Consider the following 20008-nt stretch of genomic DNA (forward strand, 5'->3'; position numbering starts at 1 on the left):
TTTTTTTAATTTTGTATGATTGTTGTATAAACGTATGAATATTGAAAGATTTGATTATTAATTTTAATTTCTTACAAACATCACGTATCAAAATTTAAATTTTATTCACACAAAAAAATATAATTATTAATACTACTGGTATTTTAGTCGAATTTTTGTATTATGATTCAGTTAAGACATCGTAATTATTTCGTTCTTTGTTTTAAGATTTAAAGTATTGTAAATAATAGATTTACAAGCGAAATAAATAAAAATTACAGTGTTAACAATATTTTAATTTTAATAATTTTCCGTGAGTGATCTCTTATAGACAATGTAATATCAATATCGCTCGAATAAATAATAGGACAAAAAAATGACTCGAAAAGAAAGATTTAGAAAAAAAAATTGAAAGTACCTATATTAAAAATTAAATTATTTATTGAATTTGAAAAAGAAGAATTTTTACATTAATAAATTTTTATACATGTTAAAAATTGAGAATAATAAAAAATTGAATATTATAATTATGTTAATTAATTATATGAATAACTACATATTTAGAAAAATCGTTGAAAAAATATTAGAAAAAGAATAGTTAAGAAAATATAAAAAAAAGATTATTTAAAAAAAAAATTAAAGAAAACAATTTGATTGTTAAAAATTGCCAATGTCGATTGAAAGAAAAATTGAAAAAACTGATAATCTTGTGGTAAATGTAAAAAAGAGAGAAAATTGAAAATTTGACGTTTAAATGTAAATTAATTATTAGAAAAAAAGTTTAACTACCGCTATTAGTGAACAATATGATCCAATCTTTTCACTTTTAATTTTTTTGTCTAATTATGAACTTTTATTATTCATAAAGAAAATGTAATAAATCAAAAATATAAATTTTTTTTCCTCACCGCTATTGTGGTGAATGTTTTTTTTAATTGTAAAATTGAAGAAGTTTCCAGTGTCCAAAAAAACATGAAATTATTGCGTAAAAGATGTACTAACTTCCGTTTTTGTTTTAAGTCTTAATCGTCCCCCAGTGAAAGTTATCCGGCACTCTCCATTTCTTCCTTCACAAGTAAGACATATTTTTCTTTTACAAAACATTTTACTGTCCCTTTCTTTTCGTTTCTAATTCAATATTAAAATATTAATTAATATTAAACTTTTCAGTATTCTCGATGTTTAATTTATAAAAATTGATGAATGTAAAAATTCTTTCTTCTCGAATTTAATTGTAAAATAAATTATGAACTAAAATCATAAATAAAATTAAAAATTAAAATAATAAATTGCATTGTAAATGAAATATTTGTCAATAAATTTTCGGTTCTAAAGCAGAATATGAATAAATAAATAAATTTTTCCTAAATTTAAATAATGAACTAACGCAACTTTTGTAGTTTTCACTTTTTTTCCATTATTTTAATTCCCGTCTCGAGAACAATATTATTATACAAACTATGATTACTATTATTTAAAAATCTCAAGAACAATATTATTATACAAAACTATGATTACTATTATTTTAAAATTGTAATTTGTTTAGCCTGTCAGGAGAGTGGAGTATTTTTTTTCCTCTTATTCTTTAATTTATGCATTGTAATGTGAAAAGATAAAAGGAGGGCATAATATTTTATAACTAGCTCCCATTAACACTTGATGGTCCATATAGACGAATATTGCATAAGAGTTTAATTTTGCAAAATTACTCAATTTTTGAGGTGGAAAAATTATTTTCTTACACATTTCGCGCGCGCGCGCGCGCGCATGTAATATACGCAAAATATACGTTTTTCTCGTTTTTCTCGTTTTTCTCGTTTTTCTTTATACCTTGTATAAAAAGACACGAAAAAAATAAAAGAAAAAAATAGTGAATTTAACAATTAGAAAATTTTTAAGAAGGTCGTCTATTGTTATAATACTCCTTTTGTGGGAATTATAATTAATGTCAGAGAAAAATAGAAAAGGAGTTTTGTACTTTGTGTTTATCTTAAATCACAATAATTTCTCGTTTCTTCAAAACGAAACAATATATTTCGTTTTTTAGAAAATTCAATTCAATTTTCAACTCTCTGAAGAAAAGGGAAATCATTGAAATTAATTGTAACACAAATTATTATAGGTACTATTTAAATATTTTTAATTAATTAAATAGAAATATTTATTTTATAATAGACAAGTATAATCGTCAATTTGAATCAAATAGATTTATTTCTTTCATAGTGTTTAATTATGTTAAGATATTGGAAAAAAATAAAAAAAATTCAAGCAATTTTTAAAATATTCATAATTTTGTGTCTGAAAAAAATAGAAATGAACAAATTATTAAATATTTTTGAAAAAGGTGTGCAACAATTTTGATGAAAAAATAAAACATTAGGGCAATTTTTAAATTATTTATAATTTTGTGTCTCTATAAAAAAAATAAATTTAAATTAAATTATTAAATAATTAAATAAAAATTTTTTTTTGAAAAAGGTGTGTAACAATTTTGATAAATTATGAATAAATTATCGTGTATAAAAAAGAGAATTTTTTACCTGTTTTTATTTCTGAAGAGAATGAGCAATTAGTATCTCAATGAATAATTAACCAGTAGCTTAAGTTTAATGTCTGATAATTAAAAATAATAATGGAAGTATAATATAAACTACGCCGGTTAATTATTTTTTTAAATTAACTTTTTCTCTATTTTTCTATTTATTACTTAATTTACTATTTCTAGTGTCTTTTATAAAGAATAACAAAAATTATAAATACTTTGAAAATTAATTTTTGATTTTTTTAAATAAGATTTCAATATTGTAATAATTATTAATTAAATACTAAAAAATAATTTCGATTCAAGTAGAATAGTAATAATTGTACTAATTAATAATTTGACAGGATAATATTAGTTAATTAAATTTTTTTAAAATTTTTCGATGTTCACTTGTCTATTATCAAATATAAATATTTACTTGAATCAAATTAATAATTTTTATTTAAATCAATTAAATCTAGTATTTGCTTCAAAGATACTGAAATTATTGGTTCAAGTACATTTTATTTGACTTGAAAATTATTTGAATTCAATAAATGTTTGTTTGATTTAAATAAGAAATGTTTTGATTCGACTAAATATTTGTTGGATTGAAATAAAAATGATTTGATTCAAGAAAAATATATTTGATTCAAGTAAATATTTAATTGACTTGAATAAAAATTATTCGGTTCAAGTAAAGATTTGTTTGATTGAAATAAAATATATTTGAGTCAAGTAAAAAAAATATTTAATTCAATAAAATATTTTCTTTATAATAGACAACTAATCGTCTATTTGAATCAAATAAATTTTTTCTCTCCTGAATTAATTATATATCAATAAAAAGTATTTCACAAGAAAATAAAAAATGTTCTCTCTGAAAATTTTCTCCTCTCTTGTACAATTATTTTGTCGAAACATACGCGTATATCTTATTTCTTTATAATTATTTTCTTAAAACCATTTATTTCAACAGGAAGTTGTATAAATAAAAAGAAAATTTTGATAAAAGAAAAGAGAAAAAGAAAAAAAGAAAAAAAAGAAAAAAAATAATTTTCAAGATGAATAGCACTTTTTATTCATTAGATTCTCCCGATCACTAATTAAGAAAAAAGAAAAAAAAATCTATATAGTTATGCAAGTGTGAAGATAAGGCTGGTATTCTTCTTATAATGTTTGGAATATAAAAAGATATTTACTTTTTCTTTCTTTTTGAAGATTAATATACAAGTCTCACGTAGGAAATCATAGTTGCGTGAAAAGAATAGAGTTTGGGCATTATTTTATGGGAAAAAAAGTGACTGCGACTCGCTCTGTATATATGGGACTTGTTAAATTGTTTAAAAGAAATGAAAGGGAGCGGAGATGAAGTATGAGATTTTCAAGAATTTAATGAGCTGGAATTACGCGCCTGCTTGCGGATGGATCACCCTCCGATTCTGTTATATACTTCCGCGCTTTTATTTTTTAGTCAAGGCATTTTTATAGCGTAATTAGAGGAATTTTACAAATTTATTTTCCAATATTTTCGTCATATTTATCATCATTTATTTCCTGTTACTTGCATTTATGTGGGGGTCACAACTTTCAAACTATTTATCACAAACAGAAAAAAAATATTCAATATAATTTGCTATTTACTTATGTATTATTTTTTAAAAATTGTAATGAGTCAAATTCTTGTCAAGAATTCAATTATTTTCATAAATAATCAAATTTTAGTTCATTTTCTTAAAAGTATTATAATTTTTTATAAAATCTTTCCTAAGAATTTAATTATTTTCATGACGATCGAATAATAAAATTCTTTGGAGAAATCCAATTATTGTCCACATACAATTTTTAATAAATTTTTTTGAGAGAGAATTCAATTCATCGTTTTAAAAATTTGAATAAAAAGCTCTCTAAGAATTCAATTGTTTTTAAAGCAATTTTAATTTAATTTCTCAAAAAAATATGTAATTAATTCCAAAACTTTTAATACCCACATCGAAGCAATTCATACATTTTCATAAATAATAAAATTATTTTTATTTTATTTATTTTTATCCTTTAGAATATTAAATGAAATTTAAAAATTGAATTATGATTTTTTATTCATAACAATTTTATGGTAAGTTAATTTTTGTTAAATGTTTTTTCATATTCGATTATTTTTTCCATTTTTAAACTAAAACTGTCTGTTACTGTACTAATTTAAAAAGTAGAAAAAATTGAAATAAAAATCGTATGTTACTGTCTGACTAAAAATAGGTATCCTCTTTTACTTCGACGCCATTAATAATAAAAAAAAATTGAAAAAAATCGGTGTTGTCCGATCGAAAATGACTTGTACTACTAATTTAAAATTTATTAAAAAATTTTCCAAAATAATTGTCAGTACTGTTATAATAATAATAATAATAATAATTGTCAGTACTGTCAGAACTATAAGGAGTGTAAATTTACATAAAAAATATTTTTGTCTTTCTGTGAATGTCTATTGTTACTGATAAATTTTTTCCAACCTTAAAAACATTTCGTCTGACTAAATCCGACTCTTATCACTGATAGTAAAATTACGCGAGTTTTAAAACTCGTCTGACTGCAAATGTTCTTTTCTACTACTGCAACTACTGGCTGCTGCAGTTCTTACACGTCTGAGCAGGACATACTTTTACTACTCAAATTTTTTGCTAATTTTGCTCCTCGAAACTTTTATTAAAAAATATTAATTTTTGGCAGGAAATCAAGAGTGTTATTATTATTTTTCTACCTATGTATATTTAACAATTGTAATAAACTTATATAACTTATGATAATTTTTTTCTCACGAAATTTTTTTTCTTTTTAAGTAATAAATAATAAATAAGTGTTAAAAATATTGTTAGCATTATTTTTACATTCTTCGCGGTAACAACTTTATTATTTTGTTCTATGGCGAATAAAATTTAATTTATCCTGAAGAGAGATGAAGAACTTCTTCTTGACAGCTCCTATAAAATATAAATAATTTCTTCACCTTCAGATAATTTGATGGCTGACTTTTCAAACGTAAACCAGAAATATTCATCAATATTGAAAAGATATAGACAAACTTTCTATATTCCGTATGGAAGAGTGGCATATAATACAGGATCATCAAATGTACATACCGTACATTACATCACAGTGCTCTTTTTCTGTCAAAAAAAAAAAATTAAATTTACCTAATACAAAAATTGTTTAAATAAATTTCTCGTTTTTTTTTTTTGAGAAATTTAGAATCGGGTATACAAATGAGTCTTTTAAAATTATTTAAATCTTATATAAGTTTCATTTAGTTTTTTTTATAGGCGAGTTAAATTATATAGAAAAAAACCGAAGGAGGAAAAAATCACTTTCGGTGATTTACCAGTGTATCATTAGTGTTCTATTTATTAAGAAATCGTTACTCAAATTAATCATTTCTCTCAGTGTTGAATAACAGTAAAAAAAATCAAAAAAAATTATTTTGCAATTTTTTTTCTGAGTATGTAGTTAATAAAGTTAAATTAGAAAGTCAAATAATAATTATTAAAATTAATAGGACAGAAATATTTTCGTACAATTTTTAAGTAGGAAGCAAATTTTTAATTTCAATATAGGTAATATTCAAGAATAAATTCTGATTTTAATTTTTTTATGTCCGACAAAAATAATTATTTTTTAAAATATTTATTTATACTTTGAAATATTGATAAAATATTAAACTCTTAAAAGAAAGAACCTCACTTGACAAATTATATTGAATAATACTTTTACAAAAATTTATTCCCATCGCATAAAAATAAAAATGTATTATATTTATCGATTATTATTATAATGTGACAAAATTTCTAAACAAATATAATTTTCTGAAAAACCTATTGCTATTGCAATAAACGATAAATCTACCATATTTTACGACTGAATCTCTTTAATGTACAATAAACAAGAAATGCGAAAAAATTCTCTTTTTATTGCATTTAAAACTGAACAGTGAAAAATTAGTATGAAATAATAGTAGGTAACTGACTAACTGTCAACTACCTAATTTCGAATTTAATAAAAGAATTTTTCGCGTTAAGTTAAGGATATAAAATAAATATTGAGAAACAGTTTTTACACTTGGGAATAATCTTTTCTGCTACTGTTCTTCAATAAAAACCTCATAAATATAATAAATCAATAAATAAATCTTTCTATTTATAATACATATTCTTCAATCACAACTTTTTTTTTGTTCTTTAGCTTCAATTTATTTCTAAAAAAACATTTTAAAACATTTTTTTTACTTGTTTTTCCTATTCTTATTAAAATATTTAATTGTTTATCAATAACGACGGAAAAGAAGAATAAAAAATATGTCGATTGAGGTGATGATAATGTAATAATGATAAATAAATAGAATAATTATACCATGAAAATAAAAATAATCAATATTGTACCTAATAATTAAATGCAGGTATAATAGATAATGCATAATTTACATAATGCTATAATTGGAAATTAAATTGTTTTAATAATTTATTAAACTTCTTCATACATATTTTTATATTATTTGCTTTCTAAAACTTGTTGATTCGAAATTAATTCTAGATTAATGTGCGCTCAATTAATTATATCAACCTATTAGTCGTAAGATTGTGATCAATTTTTGCCTCAAATTGAGGTCGAATTTTCAAAAGTGAATAATATTTAAAGAAAGTGATTGGAAAGTATTTTATTATTTCTTCATAAATACATATATATGTATGTTAAATGCAAAATAGTGAATTACCTATTGTTTCTATTGATTGCACAAATATTGACAAAAGCCAAGTTGAATGTATTATTAACAAAAATATAAGTATAAGTGGAAAAGAATTTATTTTTTTCAAATAACCGATTACTATTGCAATTTTATTACAATAGTTATTATTACAATTATTAAAATTAAATTCCATTAGAAATAAATCGTATTGGAACCAATAACTTGAGTATTATTTGAAGCAAATGTGAAGTGAATCATTTAATTGATTTAAATAAAAATTATATTTGAATCATGCAAGTAAATATTTATTTGATAATAGAAAAATAGTCGTTTATTTGAGTCAAATTAATTTTTTTCAGTTTCTGACCAATTTTCTTCAAATTGAGACAAAAAAAGCAAAGCAAAATATATTTTGATTCGCCTTTTGTCTCAATTTTTTATCCTTAGAAAAACTAAAGATTTGTTTCCGTATTGTAAAGACTATAAATTAATTTATAATAATTAATACAAAAAATGTAAAAAAAATTAGTCCGAAGGAAAAAATATATCGCAATTAAATAGTAAATACGAAAAAAATTCTAAAAATGTATTAAATTTAATAAAAAATGTCTAGTCACTACATCTTTCTTTATAAATTTTTTACGAGTCATTGCATTATACCCAAGTTAGTTTCGATTCGAGATTAATATCTTTGAACTCTAATACAAATACTTTTCTATATATAATTCACATCAGAAGGACTTTTCTTGTTTGCTTGATGTATAGATTCAAATCGCTATAATAATTCCACGGTATCAATTTCCCACGTATTATTATTTTTTATAATTTTCTTTTTCTCTTACGCTAGAAATATCGCCTCAATAATATTTATCACTAGGTATTATATAGATAACAAAATGTGTAAAATAGAGAAAAAGAAAAAAATTAAATTGCAAAATAAAATGCAAAATTAAAACATTATGTATATTTTTTAATAAAAGGGGTGAAGTAAAATTATGTTCTGTTAGAGAACATTAACTTCCATATACAGTATAGTTTAAATATATTAATTAATTAATAAGTAAAGGAAAAAAAGTGAAAAGCACATTTTTCACAGATTATAAAAAATAATTACCTACCAATTTGAATTTTTTTCTTCTTCTAATTAGCAAAAAAAAGTGAAATATTGTCACATTATACATACACTTCTCTCAGTTTAATTATTAATTTATGCGAAAAAAATTTTTGCCACGAATAAAAGAAAAACATTTTATTTGTAAACTTTTAAAATAATATATATTTGAATTAGTAACGGACTTTTTGCTTTTGAATTAATAAATTTTATTAATAAATTAGTATTAATTAATTAATAACTAATTCAAGAGCAAAAAGTTAGTCACTAAATCTAGAGAGTAAGTATTTAATATTATCAATTAATTTGTTCATTTACTTATTTAATTTATTTAATCGATAATATAATAAATTTCAATATTTATAATTATTATTAGTTAGTAATAAAAATAATAACAATTAAATTTAATGTTTTAAATATTCAAAAATTGTTAATATTTCTAAATATTTATATTCAATTAATAATAATTAAACCTAATGTTTAGTTATTATAATATTGAAAGTAGAATATAAAAAATTATAATTTTTCTCCATCCAAAACGAATTGAGTCTCTTATGAAAAATTCATCATCTCTTCTAATTATGTATAAAAATTATCCTAAAATTTGTCAGTGAAAGTATAGTCAAGAGCAGGTGAGTGCTTTAGAGAGATATTGATGAGAGAAATGTAAATATACTATAAAGGTACTAAAAACAATATTTATGCGACTAGAATTTTCATTTTTACCCTCTTAATGAAGTTTCGTAAGAATATTTTTTTATAATTTATTCTGATCAATATTCTTGAAACTATAAACTATTAAAAGCATATGTATTATTATAATATCATTCAAAAATATAAAAGTGTGAAAGAAGTTATTAAAAACCGTGAGAATAATTTTTCATATACATATTTTAATAAGTTAATTAAAAAAATAGTTGCTTTAAAAAAATTCTTATCCGGTGAAAAAAACAGTTTTCTAATTATTATTAAAAGTCTTTAAAAAATACTATTATAGGATAATATTAAAATAAATGCCGTAATAATTGATTTCCCTTTTCTAAATCGTGAATTTTTCTTTTAATAAACGTGAAATTATAATTTTTTCTCTATTTTTTCAAAATGCGTTTTTCTCGTTTCAATTTCTTGTTTAAATGTCTTCAACATTTCTGTCTGTATTTTTTAACAATTCTATTTTTTTAAAATATTTTTTCATTATTTTTTTCGTATTGGTTTTTTATTTCTCTTACAATTTTTTTTTTACTTTTTTTTATAACTTTATGACTTTTTTATTTGTTATAAAATAATATTCATCTAGTATTTGTTTTTTAAATAATTTTTTTCGACGACCTTCACCGATATTTTTGCATAGATATTTTAAAATTGTTTTACTTTATTGTCTTTTTTCATCTCAATAATATTTATCGCTGATCATAATTTTAAATTGTAGGTAGTTTAAAAAAAAGAAAAATAATAAAAATCCGCAATTATATTTATATTTTAAATGTTTTTCTCCAAATTTTATTTATACAAAAAGGTTCAGATAGTGATTGAAATAAATAGTATGTATATCGAAAATTATAATTGAAAATAGTTTGCAAATTTAATGGTAGTTACCAAATTGACAGTAGAACCAAAAATGATTTATTTATTTAATTTAATTAACATTATTCATAAATTATTCCGTATTGAATTTGCAAGAAAATTTGTTGCATCTTTTTGAATATTTAAATTGAATACATAATAAGAGAAACATTTTTTAAAAGATGGGATTTTTTTTATTTTTTCTCGAAATGCGCAAAAAACGAGATAAATCGGAGGAGAAATAGCTATAAAAGTATATATCTCGCAGGACTTTGGAAGGAATTGTAAGGAATATATAAAACGAGTGGGCGAGTTCTTTCTCCTACATCCATCTCCCACCTGGTGTTTTAAAGTCTTCCCTCACAAGAAGTAAAACTCTCGGACGTTTTCCGATCTCCTGCAGTTTCAAACCCGTCCTCACACTGTCGAAAGTTCACAGAACCGCGAAATCCTCAAGTTCCCCCCTTTTTTCACTTTTTAAAATCACTTATATCTTCGCTGTTTATTTCCTTATTTATATCCGTCGTTATTTTTGGAGAAAACAACATTTCTTTTCAGCAAATTCTTTTCCTCAATAATATTGTTTATAAAGGTTTAAATATAGTAATTGAAATAAAAAATAAGTAAATAAACAAGTGACTAAATAAATAAACAATACAACTATTAATTTACACTTAAATTTACAAGAGTTTTTCTTTATAGTACCAAAAAAAAGAAAATATTTTTTTAATTAACAAAATTTTACGAAAATTTTAATATTTAAAAAAAACGACAAAATTGAGAAAGAATTTGAAAAGAAATTAATTTTTTCAGCCACAGAAAAACAGTCGAAAAGGGTAAATATTTGGATTATTGGAATGTTGGAAGAAAAACACAATAAATAGTGGTGACTTGAAAAAAATAGAAGAAAGTGTGAAAGAAAATTGTTGTTCAGTAAAAAGAGGATTATTATTCATTTTTTTTGTTTTGAAATTGTGAAAAATAATTCGTGTTACAATAATGAAGCGAAAATACGTGTTGTGCTTCTTGTGGACGTTGTTAGTTTTGCACACCGATTATACATTCGGAGAAGCGAATCCTGCGAATTTACCCGCTTCGGATTTATCGCAACTGCACAATGTAAGTACCTCATTTTTTTTCATTTTTTTTCATTTTTTTTATCAAAAATATATTTTTTTAAATTATAATATAACAATTATCAATTGTTAATTTAATTATTAATTAAATTATTATCTGTTATTATGGATTATTAATTTAATTTAATTATACACCTAGAAAAAAGATAAATTTGACTCATAGCCAACTAGACATTTGTTAAAAAAGTTATAGTTATATTTGAGTCGAATACAAGTTTTATTTAAAACAAATAAATAACCTAGTTGGTTCTGAGACAAATATATTTTTATTATAATTTTTTTTCTCTAGGTGTATATTATTAATTATTATTCACGGAAAAAAAAATTTTACCTGGAACAGCGATAAGTTTTTCTAGATACACACTAAAAAAAAAGTTTTACTTTCAGCCTATTTTTGAGGCTGAATTTAAGATGTAAACGGAGTCAGCCCCGTTAAACAAGGACAGACTTATGTGAAATACATGGGCTGAATTTAAGGTGTAAACGGAGTCAGACTTTTTTTTTCCTGTGTAACTAAGAATTTCACTAATATATAATATAGTGAAATTTGTAGCTGTTTTGGGTAAATTTTTTTTCCGTGTTTCAATTATTATTTTGATAAAAAGTAATTTAATTATTGTTAATCAAAAATAATTTAACACATTATATTATTTAAAAAACATCTTCTATATATATTTAGAAATTTATTTGTTTGTCCATAAGACAAAATAGCATTCTTGCACAAAGGCGGAAGGAATATTTACATAATTACAACATTATTAATTAATTAATTAAAATAACTTTTATAGACATTTTATATCAAAATATAATTTAAAAGAAAAAATATTAATTAATAAAATTAATAAAATAATGCGGAAACATTTTAAAATTCCACAAAATGTTATGCCTATATTATTCCATCGAGAATATAAAATAAAAAGAATCATCAAAGAATCATAAATTTTCATTAAAAAAAAAAAAGATAAAAAGAGCGAAAGACACAATTTCAAAATAATATCTTTTTTTTCGATAAACTCAAATTATCGCACTAATCTGAATAATAACAAAAAAATGCAATTCTCTCGAGAAGAAAAAATAAATTGTTTGATTATTTCTTTCCCAACAAGATAATAATTAAAAAAAATTGCAATAATCGAAATTTGACAATAAACCCAGTAAAATATAAATACTGCTGGTCAATGTATAGAAAATAATAGTCACTGTGTGTTTGATTAACGTAAATTTTAAAATTACTTTTATTAAAAAAAAGCATTTACAACAGAGAAGGAAAAATATGTCTGCAAACTTTCACGTTGTTCCAATCTTGTTTTCATAATTATTGTCAAACGACGCGCACACTCGTGTTTTTGTAAGCGTAAAAATTTCGCGGCAAAAATAATTAGATTCTATTAGTCACAAAAGTGACGTAAAAAAGAAAAAAAAGGGAAAAAAGAAAAGAAAAGAAAAGGAAGAAATGAAAAATGACTGAACGCATGTAACTTTTACGATTTTTTTTTATTTTCCTCTGTTAATAAAAGTGATCTTGTATCACATAACACATGTGTATAAATGCAAAATGTAGATAAATGTGTGCTAATAATTGCTTGTATATAAAATTATAAATAATTGTATACAATAAGAATTAGTCTGAAATCTGGATTTAACATTTTTTTACCAGCTATACAGTAATTTTGTATTCCTTTTTTTTCGTCTCACCAAGATTATATTTGAAAAATATAATTATCCACTGTTACGTACTTTGATCGCTTAAGAATTTTATATATTATACTTGTTCGTTTACCGTAACTATACTGGTAACTACTTAATGAATACATATATATATATATATATATATATATATATATATATTTATTTATTTAAAATAAGTGATCTAAATGCTGTAATATGTATATATAAAAATCACTGACAAAAAAAGAAAATACATATTCTCAATTTTATTTCTTTATGACCAATTTTAGAAATTGGCTCATATTCAAAATTCACTCAATCGAGACATGTCTTCTTTTATAATCCACTTTTACTGTTTTTTTTATTTTTTCTCCAAATTCTAGGAAATAATAAACAATTGCTACTGGTATTAGATATTTTGCATTAGTATTTTTATATTATTATTATTAATATAATTATTATCATTATTTTCTTACTTTATTATTATATATCCATATATTATATATTATATTTATTATTCTTGTTATTATAATATTCTAATTCTTTTGTTGTAATTATTATTGCTATTTTATTCTCTATTTTTATTTTATTTATTATTATACACTAGCAAATGTTACGCGCGCGGAACGTGATGTTTAATTTCTTATTATTAATATGCAAATTAAAAAAATTTTTTATTTTCCTATATGAATTTTTGAATAATTTAACTAATTTACTAATTAATTATTCTTGTTTATTAATTTTAAAAATTTTAAGAAAATTCTTCGCAAAAATTCAATTCTTTTTATAAACAATAAAATTTTTCGTAAAAATTCAAATTATTTTTAGACAAAAATTTTAATATTTCAGGAACGAATATTATATTTATGATTTATAATATTATATTTATGAATAGAAAAATTCTTTGTAAAAATTCAATTATTTTCAAAAAAGTTTCAGGAAAGAATCCAATTTTTTTCTTAACTAAAAAATTTCAATAGAATTGAATTATTTTCTAAAATTGTAATAAAATTCAGTAATTAAATGTTTAATTTCAATTATTAACAAACACGATTATTTCAAAAACTTGAAAAAAATTGTTCATAAAAAAAAATTCGAAGAAATTCTTCAAAATGAATTTAATTAGAATTTTCAAAAATTTTAACAAAATTTTTCGCAATAATTTAATTATTATTTTCTTAAATAATAAAATTCTTGGAAGGAATTCTATTATTATCAAATTTTTTGATAAAATTCTTTGCAAAAATTCGATGATTTTTAATACATTAATTTTAAAATTAAAATTATTTAAAAAGTTGAGAATCAAAAAGCAAACAACAACTAACTTCAAACTGCGAATAGATTACCGGAATACAACGATTATTAATTATGGATTGTTATGATGATAGTTGCTTTTGCTGATATTATTGTTATTATATTAACTATTGTTGTCATGATACCTATAGCGTAATTATTATTAAGTCATTATCACTCTTACTTTCGTAACATTTTATTTTTTCTTCTTACTGCTTTTTTTAATTATTTATTTATTTATTAAAAAATTTCTAGTGCCTAAAAATTATCTAATTCCATTTTTCTTTTCTTTTATTAATTTATTAATTTATAAATGTAATAAAAGTTAAAGTAACGAAAGTTTCGATATTTATTTATTGATAGGTATCGATATTTATAAGAATATTTTCTAGATATGTATTTTATTTTTCTCTTGATATTGCTCCTCTTCTTAGTTATCCTATTGATGTTTCTAAAGTTCTATAAATGTTCAAAATGTGTACGACGATATTTTTTTAGTTGGTATTTTTTTGCAAAAAAATAAATTCTGAACTATAAAGAAATATTTAATTTTAATTATTTTTTTCTCTTTTGGATTGTAATTTTCACAGAATATTCTCGAAAATATTTAAGCAGAAAAAAACTTTGTCCAACGTTGAAAATTTTGAGAAAAATTTCTATTTCCATTTGCTATTAAATTATAATATCAGAAAAAAGTGTAAAAGGAAAAAATTGGTTTTTTTATCTGATATTTTCTTTGATCAATTTAGAAAAGTAATGAAAGTTATAAAGTCACGATTAAGGAAGTGTATATATACCCTAAAATGAAATCCCCTAACAAACCGCACCGCACTGCTATTGAAAAAACGATAAAAGATCAATTTACTGAATACTGACATTGATCGAGTTCGAGGCTACTATTATTATATTGTGTATAGTTGAAATATGTTGCAAATATAATTGATTTTATCACTATTATTATATAGTCATGGGAATCGAGATTAATACCTTATTTTTTCATGTATGGAGAAGAAAAGGCGAATACAATAGACAGACAATTGTTGTATAAAATAAATTGCACAATTTTCTTATGTCACATTTTAAAATCATTTCCATTATTTTAAATTTAAACTTATTTCCGCGTGACTTGAATTTTAATCTACTATATAATATAATCGGGTACGTGTTATAATACTGATTTCTATAATGCGCTTGTTAATATAATAATAAATAATAATTAATGAACGTAATATAGTATACCTAAATAAAATAGTGGTCGAATAACAGTCAATATAAAATTGATGATCGCGATGATATTAATGGAGAATTATTCATTTATATAATACATAGTAAAAAGTTCAATGAGAAAACTTTATTTCAATCAAACTTGTTTTTTATTTATTATATTAATTAATTGATTTATTATTTTCTATTCATTACAAGGATTTCAAATTGAGACAAAAATGCTTCGCAACTATTTTCATACTTTTTTTTTCTCAATTTGAAATCCTTAGAAAATCACTTTGGTTGAGTTTACAACGTTTATAATCAACGATTTAGAAAAAAAAATATTTTTCTATTCAAATTTTTTATATATTTTCTATAGATTTTTGATCAATAATTTGAAAAATAAAAATTTGTAAACAAAACATTATATATAAACAGAAGAGTAGAAATAAAAAATTTTAAAAATTCACAAAGATAGGTACGAAAAAGAAAATCCGAAAGTTCTGCGAACTTTTAAATTGATGAACAAAAATTTATTTCATTTACAAATTAAAATATTAATAATAATAAATTGTATGTCACGTATAAAAAAATTAATAAAAACTCTTCTAAATGTAAAATTTTAATTTGTATATTTTTTTGAAATCTGTAATTTTTGAAAATATTTGTAATAAGAAATGTGCGGGATAAAAAACTAGATAAATGTAAAAAAATGGTTCAAAAGTAGAAATGTGGATAAATATAAATGTGAATAAAATTTAAAAATATGGATAACATTGTAAAATGTGGATAAAATGTTTAAATATTAAATAAATGTCGATTCTATAAACGTTAAAAAAGAAAAGTATGTGATCTCTTCGAAATCGACAATTACGCAGGAAGATAAAATCTGGTTGCACCACTTGCACTTACATGAATGATGTAAGAATATATACATATATCTATATGTTCTTCTGCATCAGGACTAGTGCTATCATTTTCAACTAACGCAATAATTAGATCTCTTTACTTGAACATAGCTTAATGTGAAAGTGTATTATATTTATATTATACAGCCATTCATATTCGGAGGGTTTTTCAAATAGGCGGGAGAGTGGGGCAAAGGCGCTATAGGTTTACATTTATCGATGTATATTTTTTAAATTAAGCAATTAATTTATGCGGTCTTTGTTTTTCATTCTTCTAAAACTAATCAACAAGAAATTTTAATAGTTGTTATTTAGTATATTATAATTATAAATACATTATTTAATGAAATTTAAAAACAATACAAAATAATGCCTTTGCCCCACACGCTGGGGCAGCGACGTTTTCGCTTATATTTCTAAAAGAAAGCATTTAAAAGCCTTAAAAAAATTAACAAGTGATATTTATTAGTATAATATTTACGAAACATAAGGTGAACAACATATTATTAAAAGAATTAAACTATTTAAATAAAAAATAAAAACTTTTAGTGATTTTAACCTTATATTGTGAATTAATACGAGTATTCAATTGTTTTTAACCAAATTATGTTCAATATTGCCCTCGATGGGTGTTTACGAGATTCTCGCCCTAGGGCGCCCCAAGGCGACCAAAGGTTCTCAAAGTCACTTTTATTATTCTTTACTTATATGAAAACAAACGATAATAAAAGTGACTTTGAGAACCTTTGGTCGCCTCGGGGCGCCCTAGGGCGAGCATCTCGTAAACGCCCAATATTGCCTTTGCCCCACATAACAAACTTTTTTTTTACTTTAAATTTAAAATATTTAGATACAAAATTAAACTAAAACACCACGCCAGTTGTGTAGAGAAATATTTAATTTATTTACATGTTACGTTTTTAAAAATTAAATACTTAAACTTATGTTTTAAAAAATAAAAGTTTGTTCAGTAAAATTATCATTTTATTTTTGCAAAACAATTTTTTTGTTATATTTCTTAAAATATTTGATATTTTTAGGTTTTTCTTTTTTTAATCAATTGGTCTGATTGCATTGCAACTTAATTTATAATACCAATTGGAATAGACAGAAAATAAAGGAGATATTTTAAAAAACGTCTTTGCCCCACTCTCCCCTAACTGTCTTTTTAACGAACTATTCCTCTTTTCAAATATCCATCCAGAATTTAATTTCAAAAATCCTTAAGGAGAATCGAACCTCAATAATTTAAATTCCGCACTAAATCACAAACGCGGCTTTAACGACTGCGTCTATCAGCAAACTTCACAGTTCAAATTTTTTTCATTGAGAAAATTTCCCCTAAATATAAAATTTTATACGAATTCGCACTCAGGAAAATATTTTATTTTAATGAAATACATGGAAAAAAGGAATAAAGTGAGTTCTACTGCTTTTATATAGTAAAACATTGTTGGTAAAATTTACTAACTTTTTACAAAAATGTTTTTTGAACGTAGTAAAATTTACTTCGAAAGTGGCAAAATTTACAAATATTATGTTTGATTCAAATATATTGTTTACTCAGTGTAGGTACATTCCTAAAAAAAATAAGAAACGAAAAAAATACCAGAAATTAAAAAGAAAGAGAGAAAATGGATTCCATATAAGAAAATTATATTCGCGAAAGAATATCTTTGTGATAAGAATTGCCCCCTCTCACTCTCTTTTCAAACATTTCCTTTCAATTCCCACATTTACATAAATCACGTGTGTTTAAATTGAATTCTCCTTCTTTCGAGAGAAAAGAAGTAGAAAAGAAGTAGAAAAAAATGCTTCTATTTGAATTCGCAGTCGCGAATAGCTAAACTGCTTTAAAATTCATAGGTGATCCTTTGCAATTTCTTCACATGCAGAAAATGTATACACACGCACACACGTTACTCAATTGCACACCATAAAAATTGCGTAAACCTTGAAACCTTGAAAGTGCAGTACCATTAAGAATTTATTATTCTAAGGTGTGTGTGTGTGTGTGTGTATATGCATTGGTTACTCAAGCGCAATATATTGGAGAACAATCTGGAATGGAGAACCGGGAAGTATTATTTCACCCACTGACAGAGTGACCTATGAACTTCATTTTCTACGATCTCTTCATTTTCTTCATCTCTCTTTTTCCTACTTTTATCCCTTTTCACTACTTTTCTCCCTATTCACTACTTTTTCCCTTTCTTACTTTGTCTCTTTTCCACCTTGTCTCTCTTCTGCTTTTCTACTTTTTCCTACTTTTCTCTTTATCCCTACTCTAAATTTACTAAAATTTACTAAATTTTATTTCTTCAATGAAAAAAAAATATTTCATGTTTAATTGAATCAAATACCTAATATTTATTGGAGTCATTTAAATGGTTCAGTTCATATTTGCTTCAAATACTGAAATTATTGATTTAAATATTATTTAATTGACTAGCCAATAAATATTGTTTGATTCAAGTAAATATTAAATTAATTAATCGGTTATTTAAATGAAATGGATTTTCTTTCAGTGTTGGATATTTCTTCTCTCTCTCTCTCTCTCTCTTTCATTGCTATTACGTATTAGCTGTTTTCTCACAGTTTAATTTTTCCTTTTCTCTCTTTATAGATATATGAAAAAAAGGAGATTTGATTTTTATATTCCGAGTTTATTCCTCTTCTTGATATTTATTACAGTGTAAGAGCGCGTAACAGAATTGCACGATCTGCCTCTCTTATCGGTTTACAATATTTTTTATTTTTTTTCCATTCGACTCTACCTGTTTATAATTACTAATTATTGAGATTTCTCTCTTTTCGTGCATAACATCAAGTCTTGATTAAGAAGCTATTAAACGGTGAAATTAAGAAAAATACAATTTCCTTGATGATGCATTCAGGGAAATTACGAGAACACTATTTGGAAATAGAAACATTTTTCAATTATTTTTCCTAATATTATCAAATAAATATTTACTTGTATATTTTATTTATTTATTTATAATTTTGGAATTTGTTGTATTTCAATGAATTTTGAAAATATTTTTCCAGTATACTTTGGATAAAATTCCCTGATTTCCCTGACCTGTAGCAACCACGGTGGCAACTCTGTTAATAAAAATAACTAATTTATTATTCATACCAATTTTTTTTAATCCTTTTGTGCCCTATTCGTGTATTAGCTATAGGGAATAAATCTTTGATCCCATATATAATTATATTGTATTAATTCTTCTAACATAAATGAGAGTGAAAGGATTTAATCGTTGTAAACAGAGCATGTTTTAATCATTGTGTCAACGTCCAATAATTGCATCGTCCGTCAATGCTAATTAGTTTAATCATTCATATATATATATATACATATATTATGAGAATTTAAAAAAAAGAGAAAAATCTCGTCACTTATTATTATTATTATACATCCGTATTTAAAAGTTCATACAACTGTGAACTCTTTTTTTCTGTACAGATTTCCGACTTTGCGCAACAAGATATAATAAATGGATAGTGTTAGTTTCAGTCAAGTGTATAAATATTAACGGTGATAAATAAGGCGCAAAAATAATTGTATACGTCTATTAACTCACTGTCCATTATTATGCTATTACTATTATTACTATTTTTATTCTTACATTAATATTAATAATAATTTTATTTTTTATTCATATTACTCTTGTTACTACTATCATTATTATTATTTATTTATATTATTATTGCTATTCCTAATATTATTATTACTTTTATTTATTAACTATCTCTTACTATTTTTTCTATTTATTTTTATTTTATCCCTTCACTATTTTTCATGATTTTTATTTTTATTCTGAAGTAGGTGAAAAAAATTACATCTATTAGGATCGAATTTTTCACTTACTTCAGATAAACAAA

At 22.8% G+C, this 20008-nt stretch overlaps 1 protein-coding gene across 3 annotated transcripts in view; it reads left to right on the forward strand.

The window, feature by feature from the left end:
• The first annotated feature begins 10269 nt into the window (after positions 1-10269).
• Positions 10270-20008, forward strand: part of LOC122508270 (ras guanine nucleotide exchange factor R) — a 41774-nt gene continuing 32035 nt past the window's right edge. Inside the window, exons 1-2 of one of the 3 annotated variants that reach the window (XM_043621535.1) lie at positions 10270-10532; positions 10723-11028. In XM_043621535.1, coding sequence (XP_043477470.1) covers positions 10909-11028 — 120 coding nt within the window. In that variant the 5' untranslated portion in view covers positions 10270-10532; positions 10723-10908. The remainder of the gene's footprint in view (positions 10533-10722; positions 11029-20008) is intronic. The other 2 variants (XM_043621534.1, XM_043621536.1) reach the window with 2 other exon arrangements.

This window comes from Leptopilina heterotoma, unplaced genomic scaffold (genome assembly GCF_015476425.1).
Source record: "Leptopilina heterotoma isolate Lh14 unplaced genomic scaffold, ASM1547642v1 Lhet_53, whole genome shotgun sequence".
Lineage (NCBI taxonomy): Eukaryota > Metazoa > Arthropoda > Insecta > Hymenoptera > Figitidae > Leptopilina > Leptopilina heterotoma.